This window comes from Melanotaenia boesemani, chromosome 19 (assembly GCF_017639745.1).
Source record: "Melanotaenia boesemani isolate fMelBoe1 chromosome 19, fMelBoe1.pri, whole genome shotgun sequence".
Taxonomy (NCBI): Eukaryota; Metazoa; Chordata; class Actinopteri; order Atheriniformes; family Melanotaeniidae; genus Melanotaenia; species Melanotaenia boesemani.
Window position 1 is genome coordinate 5,217,203 of NC_055700.1, and position 26,671 is coordinate 5,243,873.

General features: G+C 38.6%; 3 protein-coding genes across 7 annotated transcripts; 1 reads left to right on the forward strand and 2 right to left on the reverse strand.

Annotated features, from left to right (window-relative positions):
• Positions 1–77: 77 nt before the first annotated feature.
• On the reverse strand, positions 78–11,387 carry acads (acyl-CoA dehydrogenase short chain). Its single transcript, XM_041969298.1, has 10 exons — positions 11,300–11,387; positions 8,420–8,580; positions 6,102–6,251; positions 5,912–6,023; positions 4,920–5,071; positions 4,674–4,844; positions 3,954–4,091; positions 2,507–2,602; positions 2,370–2,426; positions 78–1,395 (listed from the first exon to the last, which is right to left on the reverse strand). Exons 1-10 carry the CDS (start codon positions 11,325–11,327, stop codon positions 1,243–1,245), a joined length of 1,218 nt encoding a protein of 405 aa, XP_041825232.1. The 5' UTR covers positions 11,328–11,387; the 3' UTR covers positions 78–1,242.
• Positions 10,743–24,758, forward strand: cryba4 (crystallin, beta A4). 3 transcript variants are annotated; one of them, XM_041969314.1, is made up of 7 exons: positions 10,743–10,940; positions 22,382–22,540; positions 23,109–23,152; positions 23,327–23,445; positions 23,532–23,673; positions 23,885–24,027; positions 24,176–24,758. In XM_041969314.1, exons 3-7 carry the CDS (start codon positions 23,114–23,116, stop codon positions 24,321–24,323), a joined length of 591 nt encoding a protein of 196 aa, XP_041825248.1. In that variant the 5' UTR covers positions 10,743–10,940; positions 22,382–22,540; positions 23,109–23,113; the 3' UTR covers positions 24,324–24,758. The 3 variants fall into 3 exon arrangements, with proteins under 3 accessions (XP_041825248.1, XP_041825249.1, XP_041825251.1); XM_041969315.1 differs by lacking the exon at positions 10,743–10,940 and adding an exon at positions 15,845–15,923; XM_041969317.1 differs by lacking the exons at positions 10,743–10,940; positions 22,382–22,540 and adding an exon at positions 22,832–22,946.
• crybb1 (crystallin, beta B1) lies at positions 12,629–26,524 on the reverse strand. Of its 3 annotated transcripts, XM_041969310.1 has the most exons (8): positions 26,237–26,524; positions 16,805–16,837; positions 16,378–16,660; positions 15,797–15,943; positions 14,710–14,828; positions 14,436–14,568; positions 13,830–13,972; positions 12,629–13,022 (listed from the first exon to the last, which is right to left on the reverse strand). In XM_041969310.1, the coding sequence occupies exons 4-8, from the start codon at positions 15,920–15,922 to the stop codon at positions 12,845–12,847; spliced, it is 699 nt and encodes a 232-aa protein (XP_041825244.1). In that variant the 5' UTR covers positions 15,923–15,943; positions 16,378–16,660; positions 16,805–16,837; positions 26,237–26,524; the 3' UTR covers positions 12,629–12,844. The 3 variants fall into 3 exon arrangements, with proteins under 3 accessions (XP_041825244.1, XP_041825245.1, XP_041825243.1); XM_041969311.1 differs by lacking the exons at positions 16,805–16,837; positions 26,237–26,524 and adding an exon at positions 18,507–19,210 and having other exon boundaries at positions 16,378–16,584; XM_041969309.1 differs by lacking the exon at positions 26,237–26,524 and having other exon boundaries at positions 16,805–17,122.
• Between the last annotated feature and the right edge of the window lie 147 nt (positions 26,525–26,671).

The following is a 26,671-nucleotide window of genomic DNA, read 5'->3' on the forward strand; positions in this document are numbered from 1 at the left end:
CCGAATCTGCTGAAGGCAGAGTTGCTCATGACCAGGCTTTGAGGTTGCTATAAAATCCACAAATTCCCTGCATAACATAGTGTTGCAATCACGTTTTTATTATCATTTGCACACAATAAATTACATTAAATATGTACAAGATATTGAGGCACAAGAGGTGTGTGAAGCAGACACATTGTTTTTCATCACATAGCCTCTAAAATTCTACAAAAAAATGTACAGAACCCAGAATAATCTTCATCTTAGCAAATAATCTGCTTAATCTGCGGTCACTGTGATGAGCCTGAGTGTTGCCACGGTGCAGTGAATACACCACCAGACAGTATGTAAGGAGACAAAACTGGGTCAACATGAAGGCACTATGTCGCCCTCTGGTGGTTGATCCTCCTAATGACAGGCACAAACAGAAAATGGAGACTGAGGCTGTAGAGCACAAATAGTTTAACCAAACCAATGAATAACACTTAAACAGGGAAATTCTTTTACTAAAAAAAACTTAAATCTTATAATTTCTTACTGAAGCTGAGCGGTGTTGGCACATGATGATTTAAGCTGTAAGAAAAATCAACTATTGAAGTGTGCAGGATGACTTCTGGCCAGCAGGGGATCTACAGGCCGATCTTATTCAAATCACTTGTTTTTCAATCATTTTCACTGAATATATAAATGCATTTGCATGTGTCTGTGTACATTTATCAGCCTGATCTCAGGTTGATTTACACCAGCTAGTCTCATTCAGCCCTCATTTCTTTTTATTTCTCGCTCGGCAGTGAAAAAATGTTGTAATATTTTACAGTGGTAGTAGTTCTCCACACCTCTCGAAGGTTTTCTTTAGACATATTTTTATTACCCTGCAAGTTGCACTTTTTCAGACTTCAGTTTTTGTAGTTTACAGTGAGTTTAAACCCTTTCCTGAATTTCCTGAAGATGTGAGACAGTGGAGGGTAAAAAGAACTTCTCACCTCTAACCCCAAATCGATTTAAAGACTTTCATCTATCCAACAACGCTTAGTCCAGTTTGGGTTGCAGGGAAGCTGGAGTCTATCCCAGCAATTAGCAGGCGAGAGGCAGGATACACCCTGGACAGGTCGGCAATCCATTGCAGGTTTTAAAGGCTTGTTACAAAATTAATTAAAAAAAAAGGTTAAAACTGCAGGCTGTAGATGTGCTGAAGTCTGATGAAGTCGCCTTATCTGATGACAGATCTGAGGTTAAATGTCCGTACTGCAGATAAAAACATGTCTATAACTGGTATTCCTTCAGTATCTGGCCAGCGATAACCAGTCTCTGGATTTCACTGGTTCCTTCGTAGATCTCTGTAATGCGAGCATCGCGGTAGTGCCTCTCAGCGGGCATGTCTGTCACGAAACCCATCCCTCCCAGGATCTGGATGGCCTGAAGAGAACATTTTCATAGTAAGTGTTTGCTTACATGAACCAATAAGAAATCCCGCATACATGCCCTGTGGACTGAGTTAATTTAATATAGCTTGAATTTCTCCTAACCATTTATTTTTTGGTAGATGATTTTAGAATTTGAAGGTCAGTTCCTTGAAATAGCTTAAAATGGCACAAAAACTTACACATTTAAGCTAAGAACAAAAAATGCCTCCAATGTAAAAGTAATTTTGATGCAACATTTATCTTAACATAAACAAACACATTCTTTTATGTTATGTCAATTCTTTCATATTGGACAAGTAGTATTTATTTAAAAGTTTTCTATTTGACCATCAGATCGTGCCATTTTTTTTCATATTCTAAGCAAGAAAAGCATTTTAGAAAATTTTTTGATTTTCTTTTTCCATTAAAAAAAAAAGAGCTTTGCAAAAAAACTGGCCAGGGTTATAATAATTATTATTTATATGTATTTTTCAGGCTGAATTGTTTAAAAAGACATTCTCATTTAAAATTAATACACATTTTTTAATAAGTTTTTGCAAAACTGACATTTTCTATCTTTAGGATAAAATGTGTGAATCAATAAAAAAACGAAAAAAAACTAAAGCATATAATTTATTAAATAATGCATGGAAATCTATGTTGCTATAAATGATTGACTTATACCAGGGTCAGTGATTGACCTAATTATAATAATAATGACAAGCAAATTCTCATTGAAATGTTTTTTACAGTAATTGTTTTAGTTTTGTTTTTTCTGTAAAAAAAAAAAGAAAAAAATGAGAAAAAAAATGCCTTTAAAGGATTAAAACAAAAAATAATTATTTATTATGTATATAATATATGTATATTAGGCCTATATAACATTTTTTAGCAGTTTTTGACAAGGTGACATTTTTGTCCTTAGGATCTCTTAAGGAACTAAAAGGTACTTTTAAGGCTTAGTTCTTGCCATCGCTCGTTTCTTACCTGATGTGCACAGAAAGTGGCGGCTTCAGACGCCGTTAGTTTAGCCATCGCTGCTTCCTGCAGGAAAACAGGAGCAGAGTTTGACCGCTGTCATCCTACAGGAAATGTAAACCTAAAATCTGAGGGGGAATGTGTACCTTTGTGAAGGGTTTCTTTGAATCTCGAAGAAGAGAAGCCTTCCAGGTGAGCAGGCGAGCGCTCTCTATCGCCACAGCCATGTCGGCCAGCTTGAACTGCACGATGGGAAGAAAACAGAAACAAACTGAAGTTACTGGAAATCCCCACTTTTCTGGCTTCCATGTACATGATATAATTTTATATAGAAATAACACAAAAACATGTACATGTTAAAAAACAGCAGCTCATCCCAGCGTGCAGAATCACACAATGCTGGTAAAGACTCAAGAAGATTTGCAGCAAGCAACATCTGAACATTGTAGCACCCACTGACTTTCCAGAGATATTACAAAGAGTCTGGTTTTAAATTTCCTTCAATATATCTGCAGCAAATGCTGTGGACTTTTGCATTTAAATATTAATAATAAAAAATGAAAGACCACAAACTCAACCATCAAACAGATTACACATAGATCTCCAGAGTGTTACAAATGTGCACGTCACCCTTCTATAACATCTCTAGAAATTTTATCTCTAGGACTTAAGTGTACAAGTGAAAATGACTAAAGCTGTATTTCTCGATCTTTTACTCCCGTAGAATATTTCTAACCCAGGAGTGCAACCTGTGAGCTGTTCTGCCCTGGTTCTAAGGGAAAAACAGAGAATAATTCTGCAAGAGCAGATTCATTTACATTGCCAACAATGCTGGCTCACTCAACAAATTAGCAAAGAAAAAAAAACATGTGCAACTAATTTCCAGAATCCTCAGTATTTACTGAACAGTACACAGCTTGAGATGAGCAAAAAAACACGTCATTTCAGAAAGAAAGGAACAGAGACTAAACAAAAGAATTATTCATTTGAATATCGTAACAACTGTTCTTGGACTTAAAAACCAAGCATTAAAAAAATTAAAGACACGTCTCTCGTTGTAAAAACCATCATCAGGTCCATTTAAATGACAACAAACATCAGGACTGAGCGACTGATCCACTCCAGCAGACTCAGTTATGTGTGATGAGATGAACGTTGTAGATGATATCAAGCAGACAGCGTTGTTGTGTAGAGATGAACTCTGAAGGTGTGCAAGTACGCCATTTTCTTTTGATATGACACATAAAAAGCACTAAAATGTACCACTTTTGTTTATTGCAAGTTACTTTTAAGTCAAAATGTTTTTTGATGCTCTAAACTATGTTTATTTGGTGGGACAAGAGACAAAAATGGCTCTTTTATTAGTAAAAGTTGCCGACCCCTGCCCTAACCAACAAATGTGAACAACGATTCCATCAATTCCTGATTTACTAAAATTTGTAAATTAAAAAGTCATTTTTCCAGTTGAAACTATCTTAAAAAGCATATTTCAAATACGCTGAATGTGAATAATCCCTGACTAAATTAAGGGCAAACCTCATCATTTTCATGGAAAATTAAACACGTGTCTAGTTTAAATTCAGGCTGTGTTACCTGAATGGCCTGCAGCTTGCCGATGGGCGCTCCAAAGGCCGTACGTTTGTGAGAGTAGTCGGCGGCGCAGTCCAGAGACGCCTGAGCGATGCCCAGAGCCTGAGCTGCAATGCCAATCCGGCCGCTGTCCAGGGTTTGCTGCAGGAAAAAGATCATCCGTCAGCCTGAACTGATGCAAGGAAATATGAACCTTTCATAGTCTTGTACTAACTGGAGGAAATAATTGGTGTCTTTAATGTAACTGTTAAATAACAGTTTCCTATTGTGCTATAAACCAGGAACAAAAACTTAAAGCACCAGTGTGTGGTGCCACATAAAGACAGAAAACTTGACTAACATTTTAATTTAGGCCTTACTAGGAATGAAGTGTGGATTGGTGATATGCATACAAGCTGAATGAATTTAAACCATTTAGACAACTTTTTAAAATACAGAAAACAACCTGCTGGTCAACTCTTCTGACAGAAAAGGACTTTGAGACTTATTCACCAATATCCTCTCACGAATCTCCTTAAATTTGTTGTACTTAAGAAGTTTTCCACAAAGACCATCCGCCATATTCATCCAATGCTTGTATCTTTTCTCTTAGACTGATGGATATTAATCTCTCTGTAAGTTGCATGGACAAACCAGCTGGCCCTAATTTGAAGATAAGCTGTTTAGGCTGAATTTTGGGCTCAGTAGAAGATTTTTTGTCACTGTGAGGATGTTTAAAAATACCATCGCGATTTTGAATCCTGCACCGCGGGGCCCCAGCATGTTGTCCAGCGGTATCCTGCAGTCCTCAAGGATGATGTTAGAAGTGGACGAGGCTCTGATGCCCAACTTGTCCTCCTTTTTGCCCAGAGAAAGTCCCGGGTGTGGCATAGGGACCAGGAAGGCGCTGATACCCTGCAGACATGGAGGACAGAGAGCAGTTAGAGGGTATGAAACTACATTAAAAACTACTTCAGTGCCGCCTCCTGCCTTGTGCTTGAGCTTCTTGTCTGTGGTGGCGAAGACGACGGTGGCCGAGGCGTCCCAGCTGTTGGTGATCCAGGCTTTGGTTCCATTCAGCACCCAGTGGTCCCCCTCCTGACGAGCCATGGTGGAGGCTGCACCCGCATCGCTGCCATTACCTGGAATTTAAATGATATAATCCTGTTTAAAAAAGCAGTAGAATAACATCTTTGTACTTAAAAATATGGTTGTTATAAACACGTAAGGACTAAGTTTAGCATCTATTAGTTGCCACTTGTAGAAAAGTGGCTACTGGATGTGGTGCAACAGAAGATGTTAATATGAGGTAAAATGTTGTTTAACTGGCAGTTTTATAAAGGAAACAACCACAAACGTAAAGTCTGCCGTCACCCCAGGAGTGTTTGGCTGGCTCAGAGCTGAAGCTAGAAGAAATGGTAATGACTATCTGGCTGTAATAACGCAGAGAGACATGTAAAGATGAGCATATTAAAAAAATAAAAATAAATGCATAAAATTATTTTTAAATCAAAATTAAAAAAGCAAATTAAAGCTTGACTATTTGTAAGCAAGACAAAATATGTTTAAAAATACTAATAAATTTAAAAAAGGTTAGAATAAATGTATATGCTTCTTTTATTTTCTTGTGTTTATTTCCACATTTACTTATTTGTATATTTTCTTATTATTGTACAGATTTAATGTTTCTTTGTGGCACTTTTTTCATTCTGTAAGTGAAGAGTAGAACAAAATACACAACGGGGATCAAATCTGAGCCTGAAAGTCGTCACTGTTCACATACGCTGACGTTACTTTAACAAAACTCTTTACTACATATTAAAATAAACTTTTCACTGTGATTAACTTACTATTATGATAAAATGCTTAATAAATTATTTAAATATATTACATAAATTGTCCTGTGTATGGGCAGAAACTCATTATCAGAAGCCAGAAGTGATCAAAATGAAAAATAAAATGAAATAAGGAGGCTCAGTTACCTGGCTCACTAAGGGCGAAGCAGCCCACCATCTCTCCGGTGGTAAACGGGGGAATCCACTGTTTTTTCTGTTCTTCTGAGCCAAACTTCAGTATGGGTCCGATGTAGAGAGACTGAACCACAGAGACAAAACAGGCCGTTAACACACCTGCACTTCAAAGCAGTACTATCAGTGTTCACACTGCACCCACATTGTTCACAGAGACCACCACACCGGTGCTGGCGCAGCCTCTGCTGATCTCCTCCACAGCCACGCTGTAGGCCAGGTAGTCCATCCCTGCTCCACCCAGCTCCTCTGGGACCTCCATGGCCATCACCCCCATCGCCCCCAACTCATGGATCTGGACAATCAAACAAACATTTACAGGTTTGTGTTTCACTTATTTTAGCCTGCAACAGCTATAAATCTGTTTGGGATTATTGAAGCTGCACATAGTTGATATAGGACTTGAAAATGATTCTCCAAGGTCCATTGATTAAACAGACATGACAGGTTCTCCTGCAGTGCTGCTCGAGGCCTCTCAGGCCATGATCATCCAACAGGGGTGTGTGTCTTTGGCCTAAAGATTTCTATAGATTTTCCCAGACTCCCTGTTCTGCTCTGGAGATGCTGAAACTCTAAAGTTCCTTGCAATCTGTCATGAAGCAACATTTAAGACTAAACATTTAGTGGATGCTCCTATTGGGCTGAAACTTTCTCAGTCTAAAAGCCATGTTGTTTAAGCCTCCAGACTGCCACGCTAGCCAGAAAATCAATGATTCATGCATCTATTTTTTTCAAGTCTTGACTAATGCACCAGCCTCTACTCGGGTGTGAATCAGTTCCTTCTGTCTCGTCTGCAGTTGGTCCAAAATACCGCGGCCCGGATGTTAACTGGCACTCAATAGAGAGGCCACATCACACCAGTTCTGGCTTCATTTCATTGGCTCCTTGTTTGTTTACGAACTGATCTTAAGATTTTATTGTTTTTAAGCCTTTTAGCAGTTTGGGCCTTTTCTTATCTCTCCGATCTTTTAACTCATCATGTTCTTTTTAGATCGTTCCGCTGCTCTGTCTCTTTTTGGACCCTCTGACCATTTCCCTGCCAATACCACTGATCTTAGCTTCCAAGCAGACAATGTGAAAGACTGTCAGGAGTCTGGGAGTCTTTAAAGACCCATTTATGCTCCCTCACATTGCTAAATAGGGCCGTTTGTTTTAAACGTTGTCATACATCCCCGTCCTCATACGTCCATGCATCTTTTACGTTGCCATGGTTATGAAGTCAATTCCTCCACTAGTGAGTTCAGAGTTCACTCCAATGATCCGACGTCGGTTTCAGACACCGGTTAGCAGCAGTAATGTGTCAGCAACACACCCTAAACACTCGCATACAGTCTTTCTTCAAAAGGTTGCGCAATTTCGACAGTTTCTTCTTCTCTGGTTTGTTTTTTTTCCCCCTGGTTGCATGTAAGCTTTTCTGCTCAGCACTGCCCCCGCGATTTCCAGCGGTATTGCTCCATCTTCTGCGTCAAGTGATGAATAGCTAGGATCAGTAAAAGACTAAAAAAAACTAACCAAATTATGTGCACAACCGACACAGGACACAGGCAAGACTGTCCGTCCGTCTGCGTATCCGTCTTCTGCGTCGAGCATAAATGGGCCTTAATGAGGATCCAAGCTTTGAGACCCAGATTAATTAATATCTAACTAATATCTAAGCTAGCTTTTGTTGACCTCAGAACTCCTGAAGGGATAAAACTTTGATTTCAATGTCAAGTCCCCACCTCGGGCGGCCTCTGGATCACAGCTGGATGACATGGTGGTTAACCCCCCGCTGGACACAGGTACTGATAGGGCGTTAAAGCTGTTTGACAGGACAAGGTTGCCACAGTCCGAGGACCTCTTCCTACGGCAAACAACTTCGGACCAGAGCGGGCTTTTGGGTGTTGAGCTCAGAGGCCGAGGCGATGTATTCTGATCCCAGGGTACCGTGTCCTGGAGAGCCGCCTTCAGTGAGGCAGTATGCATTGAGCGTTGCTGGTGGGCCAAGTCCAGCAGGCTATCAAGCAGTTCGTTCTTGGACCTGAGTTCATCAGAGAGTTTACAGATGTCCTCTTTGAGGTCAGTGATCTGCCTGTCAGTGTTAGAATGTTCCAGGTCGTCCGCGGTAGACAGCAACGGAGGCATTTAGTCTCTACCGGTGTCTAGAGACACGGGTTCCAGGAGTAAAATTTTAAAACGGCTTCAATAAAAGCTATGATACTGGTAAAAATAATTAAAAGCCGTAAAGAATCGTAAAAAACAATAAAAAAATGTCAAATACTGTCAGAGCCTCTCACCGGTGGTACGGAAAACGCCACTTGAACTTTTATTAATATTGTCCCACTATTTTTATTTACTTTCAGGCATGGATAGCATCAACATATCAGAGTATACCTACATATTTCTAAATACTGAGAAGGTGTTTAAATCTAGTCAGAGATGCAGCGGATACTGAGACGCATCACCGCTGTAGGTGCTGGGTACCTGTTTGGCTGGGTATGCGTGCTCCTTGTCGAGCTTTGCAGCGATGGGGATCAGCTCTCTGTCTGCGTAGTCTCTGCAGGTCTGCCTCAGTATCTGATGGGTCTCTGGTAACTCCGCCAGCTGGGAAAAACTTCGACAGCCGCTGAGACACAAGCCCAGAGCTGAGGGAGAAAAAAAAAGGACATGTCAGCGCTCAGGATTCACCGAGCATCAGTCATGAAGTAGAACTGACTCCATGAGCAGCAAAATCTGAAACAGCATATAGGGGTTTGCAGAGATATTTTTGCTCCCAACATGACGAATCCTGATGATGAAGATCCCCAGACTTCCTGTTTCAGCAGCCATTTGTAACATTGTGGACATTTAAATGGGGATAAATCCTGCTGAGCTTTTCTTTGGTTCTGAGTGAAATATTCGGAAAAATATTGGATGAACTCTCATGACACTCCACCCCCCTCAGAATGAACTGTGGTAACATTAACTCAGGTCTGTGCAATACCTGTAAAATGAACTACACCCAGCACAGCTTCAGACTGTTGGTTTGCTGTTATTACATCTGGATTGACACAGATGCTCAATTAAAGTGAAACATACCTACATAAAACTTGGCTTACACCCCCAAATATTCATTTTAAAGTGACAAGAAAAAGAGAAGCAACAAACACATTTTTAAAGTTGGAGTTTATATTTTTATTTTAAAAAAATAACTTAAAGGCTTCAGGACTTTGTACCAACATATTTAACAAGTTTGAGACAGTGATTCATGCTTTCATCACAACCCGGCTGGATTACTGCAACTCACTTTATGTTGGTCTTCCCAGTCATCTTTATCTGGCCTCCAGCTGGTGCAAAACGCTGCTGCACGTCTTTTACAGGTACACGGAAGAGAGAGCACATTTCCCCTGTTTTAGCTTTACTGCACTGGCTGCCTGCTCTTTTTAGGGTTCATTTTAAAATTCTTTTATTTGTTTTTTTGCATGTCCACTCCCCCTCCCGGTGACGAAGGTCAGCAGACCAGCTGCTCTTGGATGTGCGAGGATGTAAGCTCAGGAGGGACGGAGCTTTTGCAGTGGCAGCTCCTCGGTTGTTGAACTTACTGCCATTGAACGCTAGACGGGCCTCCTCACGGTCCATTTATTAATCTCTGCTTAAAACCCATTTCTTCTCTTTGGCCTTTGACCCAGCGTGAGAGTTGATTTTATTATTTTAATATTATTTTAGGTATTTATATATTTTTATCTTGTTTTCATTATTTTTTTTAGCTGTGGTCTTTTTTTTTTTTTTTACATTGTTTGCTTTTACATTTATTTTATGTATTTTTAAATGTTTTGTATATTCTTAGAATTGCTACTGTTCAGCACTTTGGTTGGTACTTACTGTTTTAAAGTGCTTTTATAAATAAAGTTGGCTTGGCTTGACTGCTGCTGATCAACAAATGAAATCAAATAGCACTAATTCAATTCTGTGAAAAATTCATAGAATATGTACTAAACAGAGCTTTGTTATTACACTTTGTTTATTTTAGCTTATTTATTTGCTCTGGTGAAATTAATCATATTAATTAAAAAATATATATTGTCTTTGCTATATTTATGTTTTATCCTGTTTATCCCATTTTCATTTAGCCTGTGCGTATATGATTTTTAAAGATGTTTGTCTTGAACATTTCTGAAGTTTCAACAACACTCCAGTACATGAAGCTTTGGTTGATTTTTATCTAAGATGAAGGACAGACAATGCCACCATCAGCAAGACTTTTGAGGAAGATGTGGACTAAGATGATGAGGCTGGAATCAGTCCACAGGCTAAAAGACAACGTAATGTACTTTTTTAGAAAGTGCTAATTACATAGCAGCGCATCTAGGAGCAAAATCAGGAAAACAGAGTCAAACTCTTGACTGGCTTCTGGGTATCTGGGCCACAGGTACATTTTTTTCAGTTATCCAACAACTTGGAATTTTGTTTTAATTTTTATGCAGACAAAATTTTCTATTGAAATTAGGAAGAAAATGCTTCATGTGGGAATTCTGGATGAATAAATGCAACATTGTTAAAAAAGACCAAAAATTCCATAAAGTATCAAGTTCACAGTCTTGTAAGACAAAGCAAAGTGGGAAAATATTATTTATTTGTTTATGTTTTTAGTGCATAAAAAATAATTGATGCAATCTGCTTATTAACAATTTAATCATTATTTCAATTCAAATCATTTATTAAACCATCATTAAATCTGGATATACATCAAATAACGAAAACTGGAGCTGAAAGATGAAGGTGCCCCTCATTGAACATCTGTAAACACACGTCAGAAGAACAGTGCATGAAAACTACTCAAGAACCTCGGTGTGGTAGAATTAGTTTATATAGGTAATACTACACTCAACAATGTCTTTGAACGCAGCACTGGCTAACAAGTTAGCGTAACGTTATGTGGGTGAAAGGTCAACATCACCATCCGTCACCTTCATCTAAACAACTAATCAAAACTTTAATCAAACATTTACAGCTTTTCCACTCAACGGTATGTTTTTGTTTTTTAAATCTTTGTAGAGAGGCCAGCAGCTGGTACTGTTATTGGTCAGATAGCTGTAACCTTAACTAGCCTACGAGCCAACACAAGCTGCTTAATATGTTATTTAACCATAACAGCAAAACTATTTAGGTTAGCCTCCCTGTTAATTAGTTTTACGAGTTAACCCACACGATGAGATTTAATTTTACGAAGGCAAGTAGTAACTTGAGTTATGTAGTAAGCTAAGCTGTAACTAGTTCATTCAGACGTAGCTTCCGTACGCTGCTGTTTAGAGGCAAGATGTTTTTAAGTAAAGCTCCACATCATATTCTTTGAATATTCTGTTTCTATAGTCTTAAAGCTCTTACCTTTTCTTGCTTTGAAAAGTGCAGACATGATACCTTCCACCTAGGCTGTCCTCCGGTAGACAATTTATGAAACGTACTGCTGCTTTTAAGTATCGTCGTATTTTTTAGTAGCAGAAATGAAAGCGTCATTTTTATTTTCTAATTTAACAGTACACTATCTGAATAAAATTCCTGTAGACTTTTAAATAATAAATTGTCAGTATTTTTTATGTTTACCCTTCATGTTATTTTTTATTTACTGATTTTAGAAAGAATTTGTTAAAATTTCGATCTGACATAGAGGAAATTTCAATGATCGAGAATGCAGCACGTGGACCACGTGTTGATGATGCATTCAGGGTACCTCGGACAACAATGCTTATATGTAAGAGCGATAAAAATAAATAAATAAACAAAAAATAGTGATTAAAAAGAAAGAAAAAAAAAAACAAAAAGTTTGTTTTGCTGTATAAAAGAAATAAATACATGTTTAATAAACGCCAGTTGGCATTCATATAAATTATTAAAATGTTAAAACAACTAAATAAAGTGTGATTAATATTTTTATCAGATGTTGCAGCATATATTATGTCCATTTTTCATTTATTTATTTTAAAAAGCTTTGGTAGTTTTATGGCATGGATGGATACATAGATATGAATGAAATAAGTTTTGTTTCAACTAATTCTTTACCAAACCGTTTTAAATTGCACTGCAAAGACCACAAATATATTGATTAAAATATTATATTTATGTTGCAATGATATTTAAATATAGCAAGAAAACAAAGTAAAATACAGTAGTAGGCTGCTGTAATCAAAGTTATGTTGCTGGAGTTTAATATGGAGGGTTATTAATAATAATAATAATAATAATAATAATAATAATAATAATAATAAACATCGACAGTTGACTGTAAAAGATTTACATCACATGTTCCAATTGTCCTTAGTTGTAGATTAAGGTGTAAAAACCTGAAGAAAACACATTTTTTTCTTTTTTTTTTCTCTTTAAATTTACTAAATGTAAAAAGCCGTTATTGGAGTTTAGCTGAGTAATAATTTATTTTAACCACCACATTATCTCTTGATTACTACAAATATAAGGTGCGTTACTTGATTTTGAGCTTAAAGAAAGAAAGATATGACCTTGCATTAGATAGATTTATATTTCTTTGCAGTTATTTGGAATAGCTTCCAAAATAATTGCGTACCACAGAAAACTGTCTGCTGCTGTTGAATGATGAAATCAAACCACACAGTTAGACTCCACATATTTCTGCAAGAATATGATCTAAACATTACAGGACTTCTTCTGGAGAACGAATAAAGGTAATCCAGCCAGGAAGGGTTTAGGTTTTTCACAACATGTTTATTTGTAGCACCATAAAAAGTCACTTAAGGTTGTCCAGTTATTTGCTCTCATTCTGTCTTTCCTTCGGGATGGAGCGATGATGGTGGAGATTAAGGAAAGGACTGGAGATCTGAAGAAAAGGGTAGTTTGGAGAGATAAAAAGCTAAGAGGGCTGCATGGTTACAACAGCACCAGGCGCCCGGCAGGTGTCATTCACTTGCTGGCGGCGGTGAAGGTGAAGCATCCTCTCTGGTGGAACTGCATGTCCCTGATACGGCGCATGGACTGGATCTGAGGCTGGAAGGCGCAGAAGTCATTGTAGTGTCTGTAGTCACCGCACTCAAACAGGTACTGGTAGCCTCTGTATCCGGGGTACTGGTAACCCACCCAACTGAAAGAGACGTGGAGAGACATGGTTGGCACAGAGATAATAGAGGTTCTGTTTCAGATTCTGAGTTCGAAAGGTCCTTGAAGAAGTGCTAGTGGTGTTTAGGAGGGTCTTAGAAATACTTTTTGATGTCTACAGGTCATTGAGGAGATACTGAATGTCATTCAGGAGGTTCTGCTGGATTTAAAGGAGGGTTAGTGGTCTGTCCTACATTTCTACTAGCCCTTTAGGGAGTCAGAACAGTTTCTAGGTGATGTTCAAGAGATTTCCTACCAATGAGAGGTTATTTAGTCCACTGAGGAGCTTCTAATGATCCCATAGATGGTTCTTGTGACATTTAAAGAGGCTATATTTGTGAATGAATATGTTTAAGGTCATTTTATGACTGGGGTGTTGCTTGTGATCTCATAGGAGGTCCAAGCAGTTCTCAAGTGACTTTATACTTGAGGAAGCTTGATGGGGTTCTAGTAGACTCAGTAGGAGTTTTCTGTGGTTCTTTTAAGGGCAGCTTAGGAGGTTTTAGAGGTAACTAAGTCTGGGATCTGGAGGCTAAAAGAGTATTTTTCTGAAGAAAACAACGTGCAGTTATTTTAAAGCCTTGTGATGTCAACCCATCCTTCAAAGTTATGTACAAAACAATAAAATAAATCCTTTTTATGTTTGTGGAAAATCTAAACAGATATATGTACTCCAAGGCTTTTTATTTTATACCTCACAGCCTTAAAACACAGGCCTGTAAGTACTAATGGGGAGTAAAATCAAATCATTTTTAAACCTCTGCAGCTTAAGTTAATAAATGCATCCACTCACGCTCCTCCTGGCACCCTCACGCTGCCCACTCTGTCGCAGAAGCCGTGCGCCCAGAGGGTGGGCACATCATCCTCCTGGATCTCCATCTTGTTACCCTTGAAGTCGGAGAGCTCAAACAGGCAGATCTTGTGCTCCATGCTGTCCTGCAGGGAAGAAACAAGAACAGCAAGAGTCTTAATGTCACAAGAACCAGAAGCATGTTGGTGACATTAGTGAGAGTAAATGAGCTCAGTATGACTAAGGTACAACCTGCTAAAGGTCCTAATGATTAAATCTCAGCTTTTAAAACATTAACACCAAGATTTCTTTCTAATTTCAGCCCCTAAAGTTTAAGAATTTGCTTCTTTAGCTCATATAACAGTAAATTGAATTTTAGATTATCGGTCAGTCAAAACTAGATTTGCAAAGAGGTCATTTTCAGCCCTGAGAGCTTACGTAGCGATTCCCTTTCTCTAATCTTATCAGAAAGTTATTAATCAGCCAATAATGCAAATTATTTGCTCCATTTAGATTTCCATTGAGTAAAACATTCAGTAATTTTTCAGTCATTTGGATTTAATGTCACCCCACTGAGCTCAGCATCTCTAGTTTGGATGTTGAGCGTACCATGCGGATGGGCCTGAGGGACATGAGGCAGTCACTGCGGTAGGAGTTGCTCCAGGTATCCCAGCGAGGATACTCTCCCTTCTCCAGGATGAACATCTCCCCACGGAAGTTACTCTGCTCAAAGGCAACAAAGCTGGAGGAGGGGGGGCCACCAGGCACAGGGGTAAGGGGGAGGGTGGGGGATGGCAGGAGAAAGCGGTGAAATATACGTGAATAGAGAGAACATGAAGACATTATGGCTGCTTAAATCAGGTTTGTGTGTGTTTCCACTTACGGGCCGCACTCCACAATGATACTACGCACTCTATCCATGCCACGGTCACACACGTTCATACACTCATTTTGGACCTCCATCATCCTGCCCTGGAAGTTCTCCTGGTCGAACAGCATGATCTGCAAAGAGGGCATGATGCAGGTGTTCAATATATCACATTAAACTGCTTAACATCGAATTAGTAGTTACAAACCAGTTTAACACATACATCTTGTTCTACTAAACACAGATTTTTCCTCAGAGCTTCTCAGCAATCAGTGAATTAATTCTCCAAATTTTCCACACACATCAAACTCTACAGAAAAAACAAAACAATGGTACTAAATGTGTGTGCCCAGTAGATGATTTTCTTTGAAAACTGTATATTAGACTAAGCAATTGCTAAAGTAGCTCCTTTTAAAACAGCAGCAGAAGTAAAAAGCTGGTTGCATGTGCATTTTGAAGCATAGTAATTAAAAAGAAAGAAAAAACCCAGGTTCAGGTGGAAACCCAAAACTGAACCCACATTTGATGCACTAACTTTAACATTTCCATTTGTAGCTTTCAGACTTGCATTGCTCCACATTTCATAGCAAAAATCAGCAGAAAGTTACATTTATCAACTTTGCTGTTCCTCTTCTGCAACAATGATATAACAGTGTTTGTACAACTCTATATTACTAAATACAATAATAAAATTTGGACTTTTCTTTGCTTAAATTGTAAAGCTACTGTAATTTTAGTAAATTTCAACCCATTTTAATCCAATTTATTAATTCTGATTAGGTAAAAGCAGCAATATTTAACATCAACCTGCATGAAAACAGCTGTCTTTATAAAGTCTAAAAGAATAATTATTTTGTCTCTATCGCAATATGTTAGGTTGAATATTATTGATTAACTAATAATCATAGCCCTCACAGAGTAAATATTTACTACTTTAACCAGCTTTCTATAGTTTCTTTCACATCTGCTGGTGATTTTAAATCCTCCCCAGTGAAAATTATTTTGCTTGCTTACACACCTAATAATTAATAGACTTTGCTTTCTTTTTCATTTGTGTGATGCAGCTCTTCAAATAAAATGTTTCTGCAATGCAGTGACTCACTCTGTAGGATCCCATGCCAGGGTCGCCAGTCTTGGTGGCCTTGCTGGTGGCAGCAGCAGGAGCAGGGGCTCCCTTGTCCTTGGCATCAGTGCCCTGGCTGGAGGCGGACTTAGCAGTCTGAGACATGGTGAGGGGCTTCAGGAGAGTCTGGGTGAGAGATGCAGGAAGACAAGGGGATGAACAGAAATAGAGGTGTAAATGGAAGTGTCAGGATTACAGAAGATGATGTGAAAGAGAAGGATGGCTGAAGTATAAAGGAGAGGTGTCAACGTCAAAGGAGTGGTAGGAGTGTTTTTTGTTTTTATGTTTTTCAAACCAATAACAATTTTGCTGTTTATGTGTGTAGAATGTATAGAACTTGCTGAAAGAGCAGGAGGGTGTCCTAGGCTAGTAACAGAAGATGTAGGTATAATTTCCATGTGGGTTACATGCGGGAGGCTCATTTGGGCTCTGGGCTTGTGTTTTGGGCCTTTCCCCAAGCTGAGGGGGCTTTGGCTGGGTGTGGAGGACAGGGAGTGGGCCCTGGCTCTGTGTGCAGCTCTGATGCTCTGGTGTGCATGTCAGTGTCTGTGTGTTCTTACCTGCGTTAGTACAGCTTGCTGTGCCTTGTGAGGGAGGCTGGCTCGTGCTGGTCCCGTCAGCCCTCAACCCAAGCTTTTATACTCTGGCAAAGGCCAAACGTAGAGGCTCACAGCACAATAGAAAGCCTCTCGTCATCACAGTTGGCCTGCGCCAAAGCCACCGGGTCATCGCATAGCCTGGAAACACCGCTGGCCCCTCTGGCCTGCCTGTAAGCATTTCCCTGTCAAAGGAAAGCACTGAGCAAGGCAGTTTTCCCATGTGTTGGGCTGCCAGGCCTGTAAGCTATAGTCGCATGTAGACATGAGGAATGCAAAGGTTTAGAGGACACAAAAAGGTAATCCACTCCATCACCTACACAGGCACACAAAAATGCAACATATTCTATAGCTTTGGACATGTGAACAAAGACCTGACATTTAAACTCACCATTTCTTGGTTTTGGAGGGCTGCAAGAACAAACTTACAGAAAAGGGAAAATGAATGCAAATGTTCAGTACATGAACAGTATATTTTGGTGTTAAAATTAATCACATCTTGAGCAAGATTTAAAATGTGTACCCTATGAAGTTGCTTCAGGCTTAAATAACCAAAAGTGGTAAGCCTGCATGACTGAATGACAGTGTACTTAATAAAATATGATGTAGAACATTTCTTAAATAAAAAACTGAGGGTATATACTTTTTAATACACAAATCAGTTATTTTTCACAATAGCTACAACTGATTTGTTTTATTAAAACTTTCAACTGATTTAATTTAGAAAAAATATATCAGTAATCAGTAAGTCAGTAATAAGTCAGTGATGATGATTTTATTGAATATGTCCAAATAAACTATATCTGTAACTCTAGAAAATCTTTCACAAGTTAAATCATCTGTTTTTTAGCCTCATTTACTGATTTAAGTGTCTTAAATCTCCTTCTTGTTCAGGGGTAATGTAACATCACTCCTTGTGTTTTAGAATTCAGTTTGGTTACTCATAAAAATATTTACCAGCAACTTCCTAGCTAGATGACCACTTTACCTTCTACTAACTTCACATGCCTCAACACCCAAGAAAAAAAACACCAGCAAATGATATCTGTTTGCATTCACATTGAAACAACAGTAAAATAAATATCTTGTAAAAATAGGACATTTTTAAGGATCAATTTTCAATTAAAATCAAGAACAGAAATAATTTACATTGATACCACTGGTGGTTTTTATTGCAATAATTGCAATAAATAATCTGCACTGATACCTGCATTTTAATGTCATATTTTAAATAAATAAAACCATTTTCAACACAAATCAAAAATTGGATTTAGCCTACAGAAAACCTTTTTTTCTTGAATGCCACCAAATGCCTTTGTCACAGTAATCATACTTTGACCATAAACATAGCATCTTTTAGCTAACATTTGCTTATGTAAGTGTTTGCTAATGATAATATTACATAACATTGTTAATGTTAGTGTTCACTATTTCTAATGTTAGCTAACATTTGCTAATGTTAGTGTTTGCTAATGATAATGTTAGCTAACATTTGCTAATGTTAGTGTTTGCTAATGATAATGTTAGCTAACATTTGCTAATGTTAGTGTTTGCTAATGATAATGTTAGCTAACATTTGCTAATGTTATAGTGTTTGCTAATGATAATGTTAGCTAACATTTGCTAATGTTAGTATTCACTAATGATAATGTTAGCTAACATTTGCAGCTCATTTTTGCTAATGTTAGTATTCACTAATGATAATGTTAGCTAACATTTGCTAATGTTAGCAAATTACCAATCTGCATCAGTTACATGAATACAGTCTAAGTTTTAAACTAAGATATCTTAAAAGAAATCTGTCTGTAGAAGCTGAAATATTAAAGTTATTACATTAAAGAAATTCATCACAGTCACGGGTTTCTTGGTTGGTATATCCACAAAAAAAGAACACTTAGCATAAAAATAAACAATTGATATTACAGTGAAAAGAAAAAATGGCTGCTTAAAATAATCACAAATCTTAAATAAAAAAATGACACTGCTATAAACGAAGGTCCATCTTTGCTATTCAATGCAGTGAAATAAAGGTTGATGTTGATGAGAGATAATTCTGGGATTATGTCAGATGGATTACATTTGGATTATATCACCTCCACTGTGATGATTTCCTCTTTTGAAACAGGATTAAATGTGTTTGATACATAGAGATTAGGTGTGAACTAATCCTGCTATGTAATCTGTACAGCTCCCAGGGCATTCTGTAATATAACTGAGACTGGGTATATTAAATTTGCTCAGCAGAGTCATTTAAAGAAGATGTCTGTCAAGACATTGCAAAATCGGTCCTTAGGAGGCTGCTTTAGCTTATAGAACTAACATTTCTGAGAGGGCTGATTAAAACTTAAAGTGACCAACTGTCTAAGGAAATTAATCAGTGTTACTCAAACAGGAAGAGACGTATATCAAGGACTATTTTCAGCAGCATGTAGATCCATGTTTGGTGATTTAGTGAGTATTTGGTGGAGCAGGATGGTGAATGCGGACTGAGTTAGAATTAAAAATTGTTTTTTGTGATATTTAAAGAAAATTCAGTGCAATAGTTTGGTCCTATTATGTCTTTAAATTGTTTTCAGGCAACAATGGCTAATTAGTTGTTTGATAATCAAATGATTTTTCTATTGCACAAAGGTTTCAATAACAATAAAAATCTTCATCATGCACCTTGAGGAAAAAGACAGCTATTGATCTTTAAGTCTATTGACTGCTGTGGCCTTACATCTACTTAGACGGACACACCAAAGCTTTCTACTTCCAACGGCAGGAACATATCGACTCCTGACACCCAGAGACTTCACCTTTATATCCATCCACTCAATTTTCAGATGACTCCACACAGGAACAACTAATTCTGAGCAATCACTACTGTTTAGTCCACAGCTCCTCTTTATCCTCCTCCCTAATGTGATGTAACTTAATCTGAACCATACTGACATGAAGAACCACATTGATTTTCCTGACCCAATGACCTTTTCTGACACTTGCAACAAACTGTCAACTGTTTTAACATCAGGTTTTTGACAAGAGACAGATACACTTGAGAGTTAAAAATGTATAAATAAATAAAATATATCTTCTCAAAAGGAATTGCTGCAATTTGACAAAAGTATATTTATTGTTTTTGATTGAGGAGAAAGCAGAGGTTTATTCAGGTCAACTGAATGTGCAGAATTAAACTGAGAAGTGGCTAAAATTCCTTTTGGGCTCACAGGAAACAGAGCTGTTGTTTGGGAATTTGCCCACACAAGAGCCCCAGATCTGCTGTTGACAAGTGGTTGATTATGTAAGCAGCCACACAAACACACACATTTACAAGTCCTGGATAACGGTGGCAAATGCATAACAACCTCCTTGTTAAACCTGTCAACAGGTTCATGGTTTTTTTTTTATATATATAAATATGTGAACAATTATGCCTGACTAAAAAGGTATCCGACAAACAGTTTCAAGAGCCTGAACTTATTTTCAAAATTAGAAAGAAAAAAAATATTAGGGAGCAAAAAGAGTTGGTTTTTTGTTTGTTTTTACAAATAAGATTTGTGTTTAACATATAAAACCCTCGGTTCACTGCAGCATCATCACAGGAAGTTTTGATGTGACAGCAGGAAATGTTGTTTCATCAGAGGTCTGGATGAATGACTTCCTCTGTGCTGTTTATTTTTCTGACTGAACACATGCTGTTCTGTTTCATAGATTTCTGCACCAAAAATCATTGAAAATGACAAATTTCTGAGTCTGCATTCTAGAATTTGTGAAGCTAGTCTGCACTAAGAAAGTCATACATGTAAAAAGAGAGAAACAGTAGTCTGGCCACTAATTTGAGTTAGTTTTTAAATAACATAATGTGATTAGTACCCCCCCAAAAAACCCTCATAGATTCTCAATCCAAACACACAGCTTCTCTGGATGACATTACCTTGGATTCCTGCACTGCTTTTGAGGAACTTAGTTATTTTTGACCAGGATTTTCTATTTTAATTCTCATATTAAGTCTATAGCAGCTTTTCTTTCATCTGTGAAAAACTGTCAAAATCACAAGTTTCCCCAATCAATTCTGAAAATCTGGTTTACAAATTCACTACATCCAGGCTATACAAGCCTGATGCCATTTTATTAATAATTCATCCACTAAAAATCTTTCGTTTTATCCAAAAGGCTGCAACCATAGATTTCAATTTTATCTTATCACATAATGACCATCTTAGCCCATAATGGCCTCGCCACATCTTATCTGAAAGATGTCCTCATTCCATATCGTCTCATAAGAACGCTGCGTTCTCAGAATGATCACGTCGTCAGAATTTCAAAGACTAGATTTTGGGGGGCAGAGCCGTTGTTTTTTTGTTTTTTTTTTACTTCTTTAGAATTAGCTCCCAGTTCGGTTACAGAAATGTTTTTGCTTCTACTCCCTTCTTTTAAAAGAGATCTTTTTTCATCAAATTTTAATCATCTGTCTTTTAGTTGCTTTAATATTTAACTGCTTTAGTATATTGCTTCTGTACACATTTTAAGTCCACTTTTTCTGCTCATGTTTATTTGTTTTATGTGAACATAAGTAAAGTTGGAATATCTTTAAAGGGACATTGTGTAACATTTTCTGTTGTTTACTGTCTAAAATCGATGTCTGCTTGTATGTGTTATTATTGGTGTATTATGGCCTCCGCTAATGATCTGACACATTCTAGTGAGCAAAGAATTTTAGATTTATTCACACATATGACGGGTAAGCCGGTAGGGAAGCGCCATGATGGTCTACCATCTTGAAACTACAGCCGCAAGCGAGGGACAAATAGCACCAACTACGCGTTTTTCCTGCGAGCCAGCATACAGTGATTGAGACACCTGAGAAGAAGATAAACAAGAGCGGCTTACCACCCTGGCAAGTTGGACAATCGGTTAAATTGTTATTCATAAAAATGCAGGACCATGCATATGCAGCAGCAGCATGGAACTGTTTTACCATGGCAACAGCAGTGACCAGACGATACAAATAAGGAGGACCCTAACCCCAACATTGGGAAAGCCATCCCAATGTAGAAGGAGCTCAAGAAGAAATGCTAGCTTTCTCCTCGACAAGAAAGTCAACAGTACTGACTAAATTAGCCTAAAGCTAATACTTTTCATTCGGTTTTATTATAGTGTTGCTCGTTGCCATGGCAGCATAACAGTAGCTTCTGCTAAAATATACCAGCCTTGTCGGTACAGAAGTGTATGTTTACGTGGTTTCAGTTGTTTTCATAGTCATGGTAAACGGCGCCTTTCAGTCGAGGTAAAGCTGAAGTAAAAGCCGGAGGGATGGCTTTATAAGCTGGCTCTACTGGGACAAAAATGCTGTGTCGAGGCCAGTTTCCCTGTCGAGATCTGTTCCCCCGTGAAAACTTTTCTTCCTTCTAAACACAGAGGAAGCATATCTGACAGTTTGATGGGATGCAGTTTGCAATATTTATGAAATCACTAATCTCTTCACCTGAGCGAACACTCCATGAACTATCAGATGACGTGCTTTCATCATGTTGTTGAGGCTTTACGACACACTGCAGCTACCGTTGTTGCAATACGTTTTTGAGAAAGTGAGGCGCTGGAATGCACCATACGTTAAAATGCAATACACGATTCCAACGTTAGATAGAAGTAATTCTTACTCAATGTCCCCTGAAGTTAGAATCTATAAAACAAACTGAATATTGAGGGTGATTTCTTTATATTTTGCTTTTTTGTGTCACTTTCTGGTGGAAAACATGAATCTATTAAATGAAAAGAATGATTGATGGATTAATCTACACTGAAACTATCCTTGCTTGCAGCCTGATGTTAAAATAAACAGGGAAACAGCTTTCGGCTACATCTTTTCTCTCCTTCATCCAACCCTTCGTCCTCAGTGTGCGTCTTGTCTCTCTTATAGTCCTGCGTCTCCATGACCACTGCCCGAGGTGATAATGTGGTGTCTGCACTTCTGCCCTCTCCATAGATTAACCACGCTTTTGTTGGGGGGGACAAAGAAAAGCCCCTCCCTGCTGCTGAGCCGGGGCTTTCAGCATGGCCCCTTGCCAGGGGAGGCTTTAAAAGGGTGGGGGCGCGTGGCTCCTCTCACTCTCACGGCAGGACAACCCAAGGGCATCAAAGCAAGGTGAGTCCCTGTCCCTCACCCAGCCAGCACACAGCCAGGGCAGCGCAGCCAGGGCACTGCAGCCCCCCAATATTCACACATTATATTCAAACCCCCGCCCCCCTCTTCCATAAACACAGGAGCCATTCGGGCTCCAGGGCCCAAAGGCCGTCACCACACCCAGTGGGTGAGATAAAACATGGGGATGGTGGACAGCCAGGCATCAGGGAGGAAATGGGCAGAAAATAAGATGAACAGATAGAATGGGTGGGAGGAAGTGCCCAAAGAGCTTCAGCTAAGCTTCTGACTTCTTTAACCCACATAAACACTCTTTTAGCTCTAAATTCAGGCTGATTCCAGTACATTACGTTATGGATGTTTTAAACACTTTAACAAGCTGTGCTGAACCACACTTCTGTTCTCTGCAGTGAGAGTGACTCTCCTGTTTTCTTGTTTCTGATTTTTATTTGTTATCCAAAGTTTGTTCTGAAACTTTTCCTCCATTTTAGATTCACAATAGGGTTTAGCTGCCCAGCTGTCTTTGTGATCTCCTAACGTTAGTTTCATTTTGTGTGTTTCTTCTTTCCAGACAAGATGACTCACCACTGCACCAAGTTCTCCGGCCACTGGAAGGTGAGTCAGCAGGTGGAGCAGCAAGTTCATGCACCCCTCCTCTTCCTGATCTGGGACCAGCTTCCCTAAAAAACTTCCACCAATTTGGAACTCTAAATCAAGTTGTACGTTTGAGCCTGTTCCTGAGTCCACCTGTGAGCATCAGCTGCTTCAGCATGTCTTCTTCCCTGACAGATCATTGTCTACGATGAGGAGTGCTTCCAGGGCCGCCGCCATGAGTTCACCTCCGAGTGCTGCAACGTGATGGAGTTTGGCTTCGAGAGCGTGCGCTCCCTCAGGGTGGAGAGCGGAGCGTGAGTACATTAGCACACAGAAAGCAGCAGAAGATGCAACACCGTGGTAAAACCTGCTCAATATTAACACAGAGTTTTTTCCCCAGCTGGGTGGGTTATGAGCATGCCTCCTACCAGGGACAGCAGTTCATCCTGGAGAGGGGAGAGTACCCCCAGTGTGATGCTTTCGGAGGCAGCAATGCCTATCACATTGAGAGAATGACCTCCTTCAGACCTATTGCCTGTGCTGTAAGTCCCCCCTCCCCCTCCCCCTCACCACTCCTCCACCTCCTCATCTGTTGTTGGCCTGTTTGCTTCAGGAAATGCCAGCACTGACTTTAAAACTTTGTGCGTCTGACAGGTGACTAATGTAAACTTGTCTGACTTGAAGAACAGCTTAAATCTATTTTTTGTTCTTTTTTTCCACCCCCCTCCCCCAACCCTCAAACCCCCTCTGCAGAACCATAGAGAAAGTCGTATGACTATCTATGAGCGTGAGAACTTCCTGGGCCGTAAGGGTGAGCTTGGCGACGATTATCCCTCCCTCCAGGCCATGGGCTGGTGCAACAATGAAGTTGGCTCTCTCAGGATCCAGTCTGGAGCGTAAGTGCCCCCCCCCCCCCCCCCCCCCCCCCCCCCCCCGAATGCATTCCTTCAACTTTTCTATTTCCTATCCAACTATTTATTTTCATCTCCAACTCAAATCAAATCTCTTGCTACATTTCATCTTTACTTCCTCGTCTCTCCACAGATTTGTGTGCTACCAGTACCCTGGTTATCGTGGATACCAGTATATCATGGAGTGTGATCGTCACTGTGGGGAGTACAAACACTTCAGGGAGTTTGGCTCCCACTGCCAGACCCCTCAGATCCAGTCCATCCGCCGTATTCAGCAGTAACAACTTACATCAAGCCCTTTCCCTCATATGACCCTTCACCTCTGACTCCCACTGCCTCCCAGTGCTGAATAAACTGTTTTTCTTAAACCTTACGGACTTCCACCAGTGTATCTACTTATCCAAGGTGCACCACTCACACTTCTTCACAAGTCGTATGGTGGTAATTATCTGGCAATAAAGGTTGAGCTGATGAAATAAAAACATTTTAAATATCTGGTTTGAAATGTGAAGATCTGATGCTTAAAACTTGTATAGGATTTTTGGCCCCAATAAAGCATTTCAGGTTGTTATCTGAGAAAATTGGTGGGAACTGCTAAAAAAAGAAAAAAAAAGAAAGAAAAAAAAGCACCATTTCCTGTCAATTTATAGATCGAAAAGGGCAAACTAAAAAAAAAGAAACAAATTATCTAAAATAAAATGATAAATTATTGCTTGTTGCAGCCTCATTTAATGACTAAGAAATTCAGAAATTTATAATAATTCTCAATTTTATTTGTCCTGATTCTCACCAAAGAAAAAAAAATTGTTGATAGTTTTTGTCTTGTAGTATATTTTGCATACACTCTGTCGTAAATAAGAATATTGAAATTATTATTATAAGTCATCTGTGAGGAAAAATAAATAAAAAGATAAAATCCAACATAACCAGCTACAACAGCACGGTGTGTTCTGCCTTAGCAACAATCCAACAAAATAATACTTTAGCAATTACTTTTCTACATAATTTTATTTTATTTGAAATTTTTTGCTGATTTTATGAATTATTTAATTTTATTCAAGACTAAACTACCTGGTTATTATTATTATCATTAATATTATTTTTAATTTTCACTTTCTATCTTTTTTTTTACTTATCTATTAAACACTCTCAACTAAAGGGAGTTAAAGTGAGGAACAACATTCAGTCATGAGTTCAGTAAACGATCTGATAAGGACAGAATACAGCCAGTACAAAAAGGGCAAAAATCGTCTTATTTTCAATTATACACACCAACTATTATTTTAATCACTAAACAAACAGCTGATGTTTTATGAAGCAGCTAATGTTTTTAATACAATGTCAAAAATAATTTCACCATCAGAATTTAGTAAAACAGCATCCACATAATACAAAGGCGTTTGACCACTTATTTTTATGCAAATATGAAAAAAATTAGAAAGTTTGAGGAGCATTTGTAATCATAATTTAATCATTCATAAATATAGCAATATATGCTGAGCCTCCCCCCACAAAAAAAGAGAAAAGGGAACAAATGATGTGCTTGTGATAGAAACCATAAACACCAGGCTACCCGGGGGTTGCTACCCTGATGCTGTAACTCTGTTCAACTAGTCACTGGGTCAAAAATATTAGTACAATGCCACCTTGTAAAACATGCTGCAGTATTATGTGCAATAAGCTTAAGTGTAATTAACATTTCATTATACCACCTCAGAAGTGCAATGATATGTTTATATCTCAGTATCATACAACTTCTTTATTTACATTTATTTATTTTAGTATTGCACTCTTTTTTCTTTTCATTTGCCTACTTGTATTGTTTGCATGGTTTGTGTTTGCTTTTTTTAAAACTATGCCTCACTATTTTGTTCCTATGTTAAATGTGTTGAATAACAATAAAAATATTCTTGAATAGAAAAAAAAACTAAAAATCCAACTTAAAACAGGCTATTTGCTAAGTTATCTGTTATGTATAAATAATTCAAAGGCCGGTGTTCAATGGCTTAAAATGAAAAAAACATTCCTCTGGAACTGGACTGAAAATGAGTAAAAAGGTTAAAAAAAAAAAAAGTAAGAGTACAGAACTCTTGCTTCATAACACTTTAAACCGTTATTGATATTTTAAGTCTGGCTGTGTGGAAGCAAAATATAAAGAAATGTGGTCTGGACCAAGAGTTTTGGACCTTCCCACCTGCTGCCTCTCCCTGTGGAGGCCTCCTGTACGCCTTTTCGTTGCGGTACTGAGCATTACCGCTGCTGGCCAGGGAACGGCACTGCGTTTCCACCAGTTTCCATCCTGACATAAATGTTGTGGTTTAATATTAATTGTTTAAAAAATACTGTCGGGGCACAAGATGGAGAAACTGAGCCTGTTTAGCAACAGAATAGATGCAGTGAAGCTCTTATCCGATTCAGACAGACCTCATTGCGTTTTATCCCGCATTCTGGTTCGCACTGCTGCCCTTAAATCTACTAAAATTATCCTATTTGTCGTTGACGGATGCGTATTCGCATTATATTGCTGTACCTAAATCAAAACGCAAACCCTCCCCTGTCTTAATACCCAAATATTAACTATTGTGGTCCAGCTCCGGCCAAAAACAGTAAGCCGCTCCGTGTTTTACAC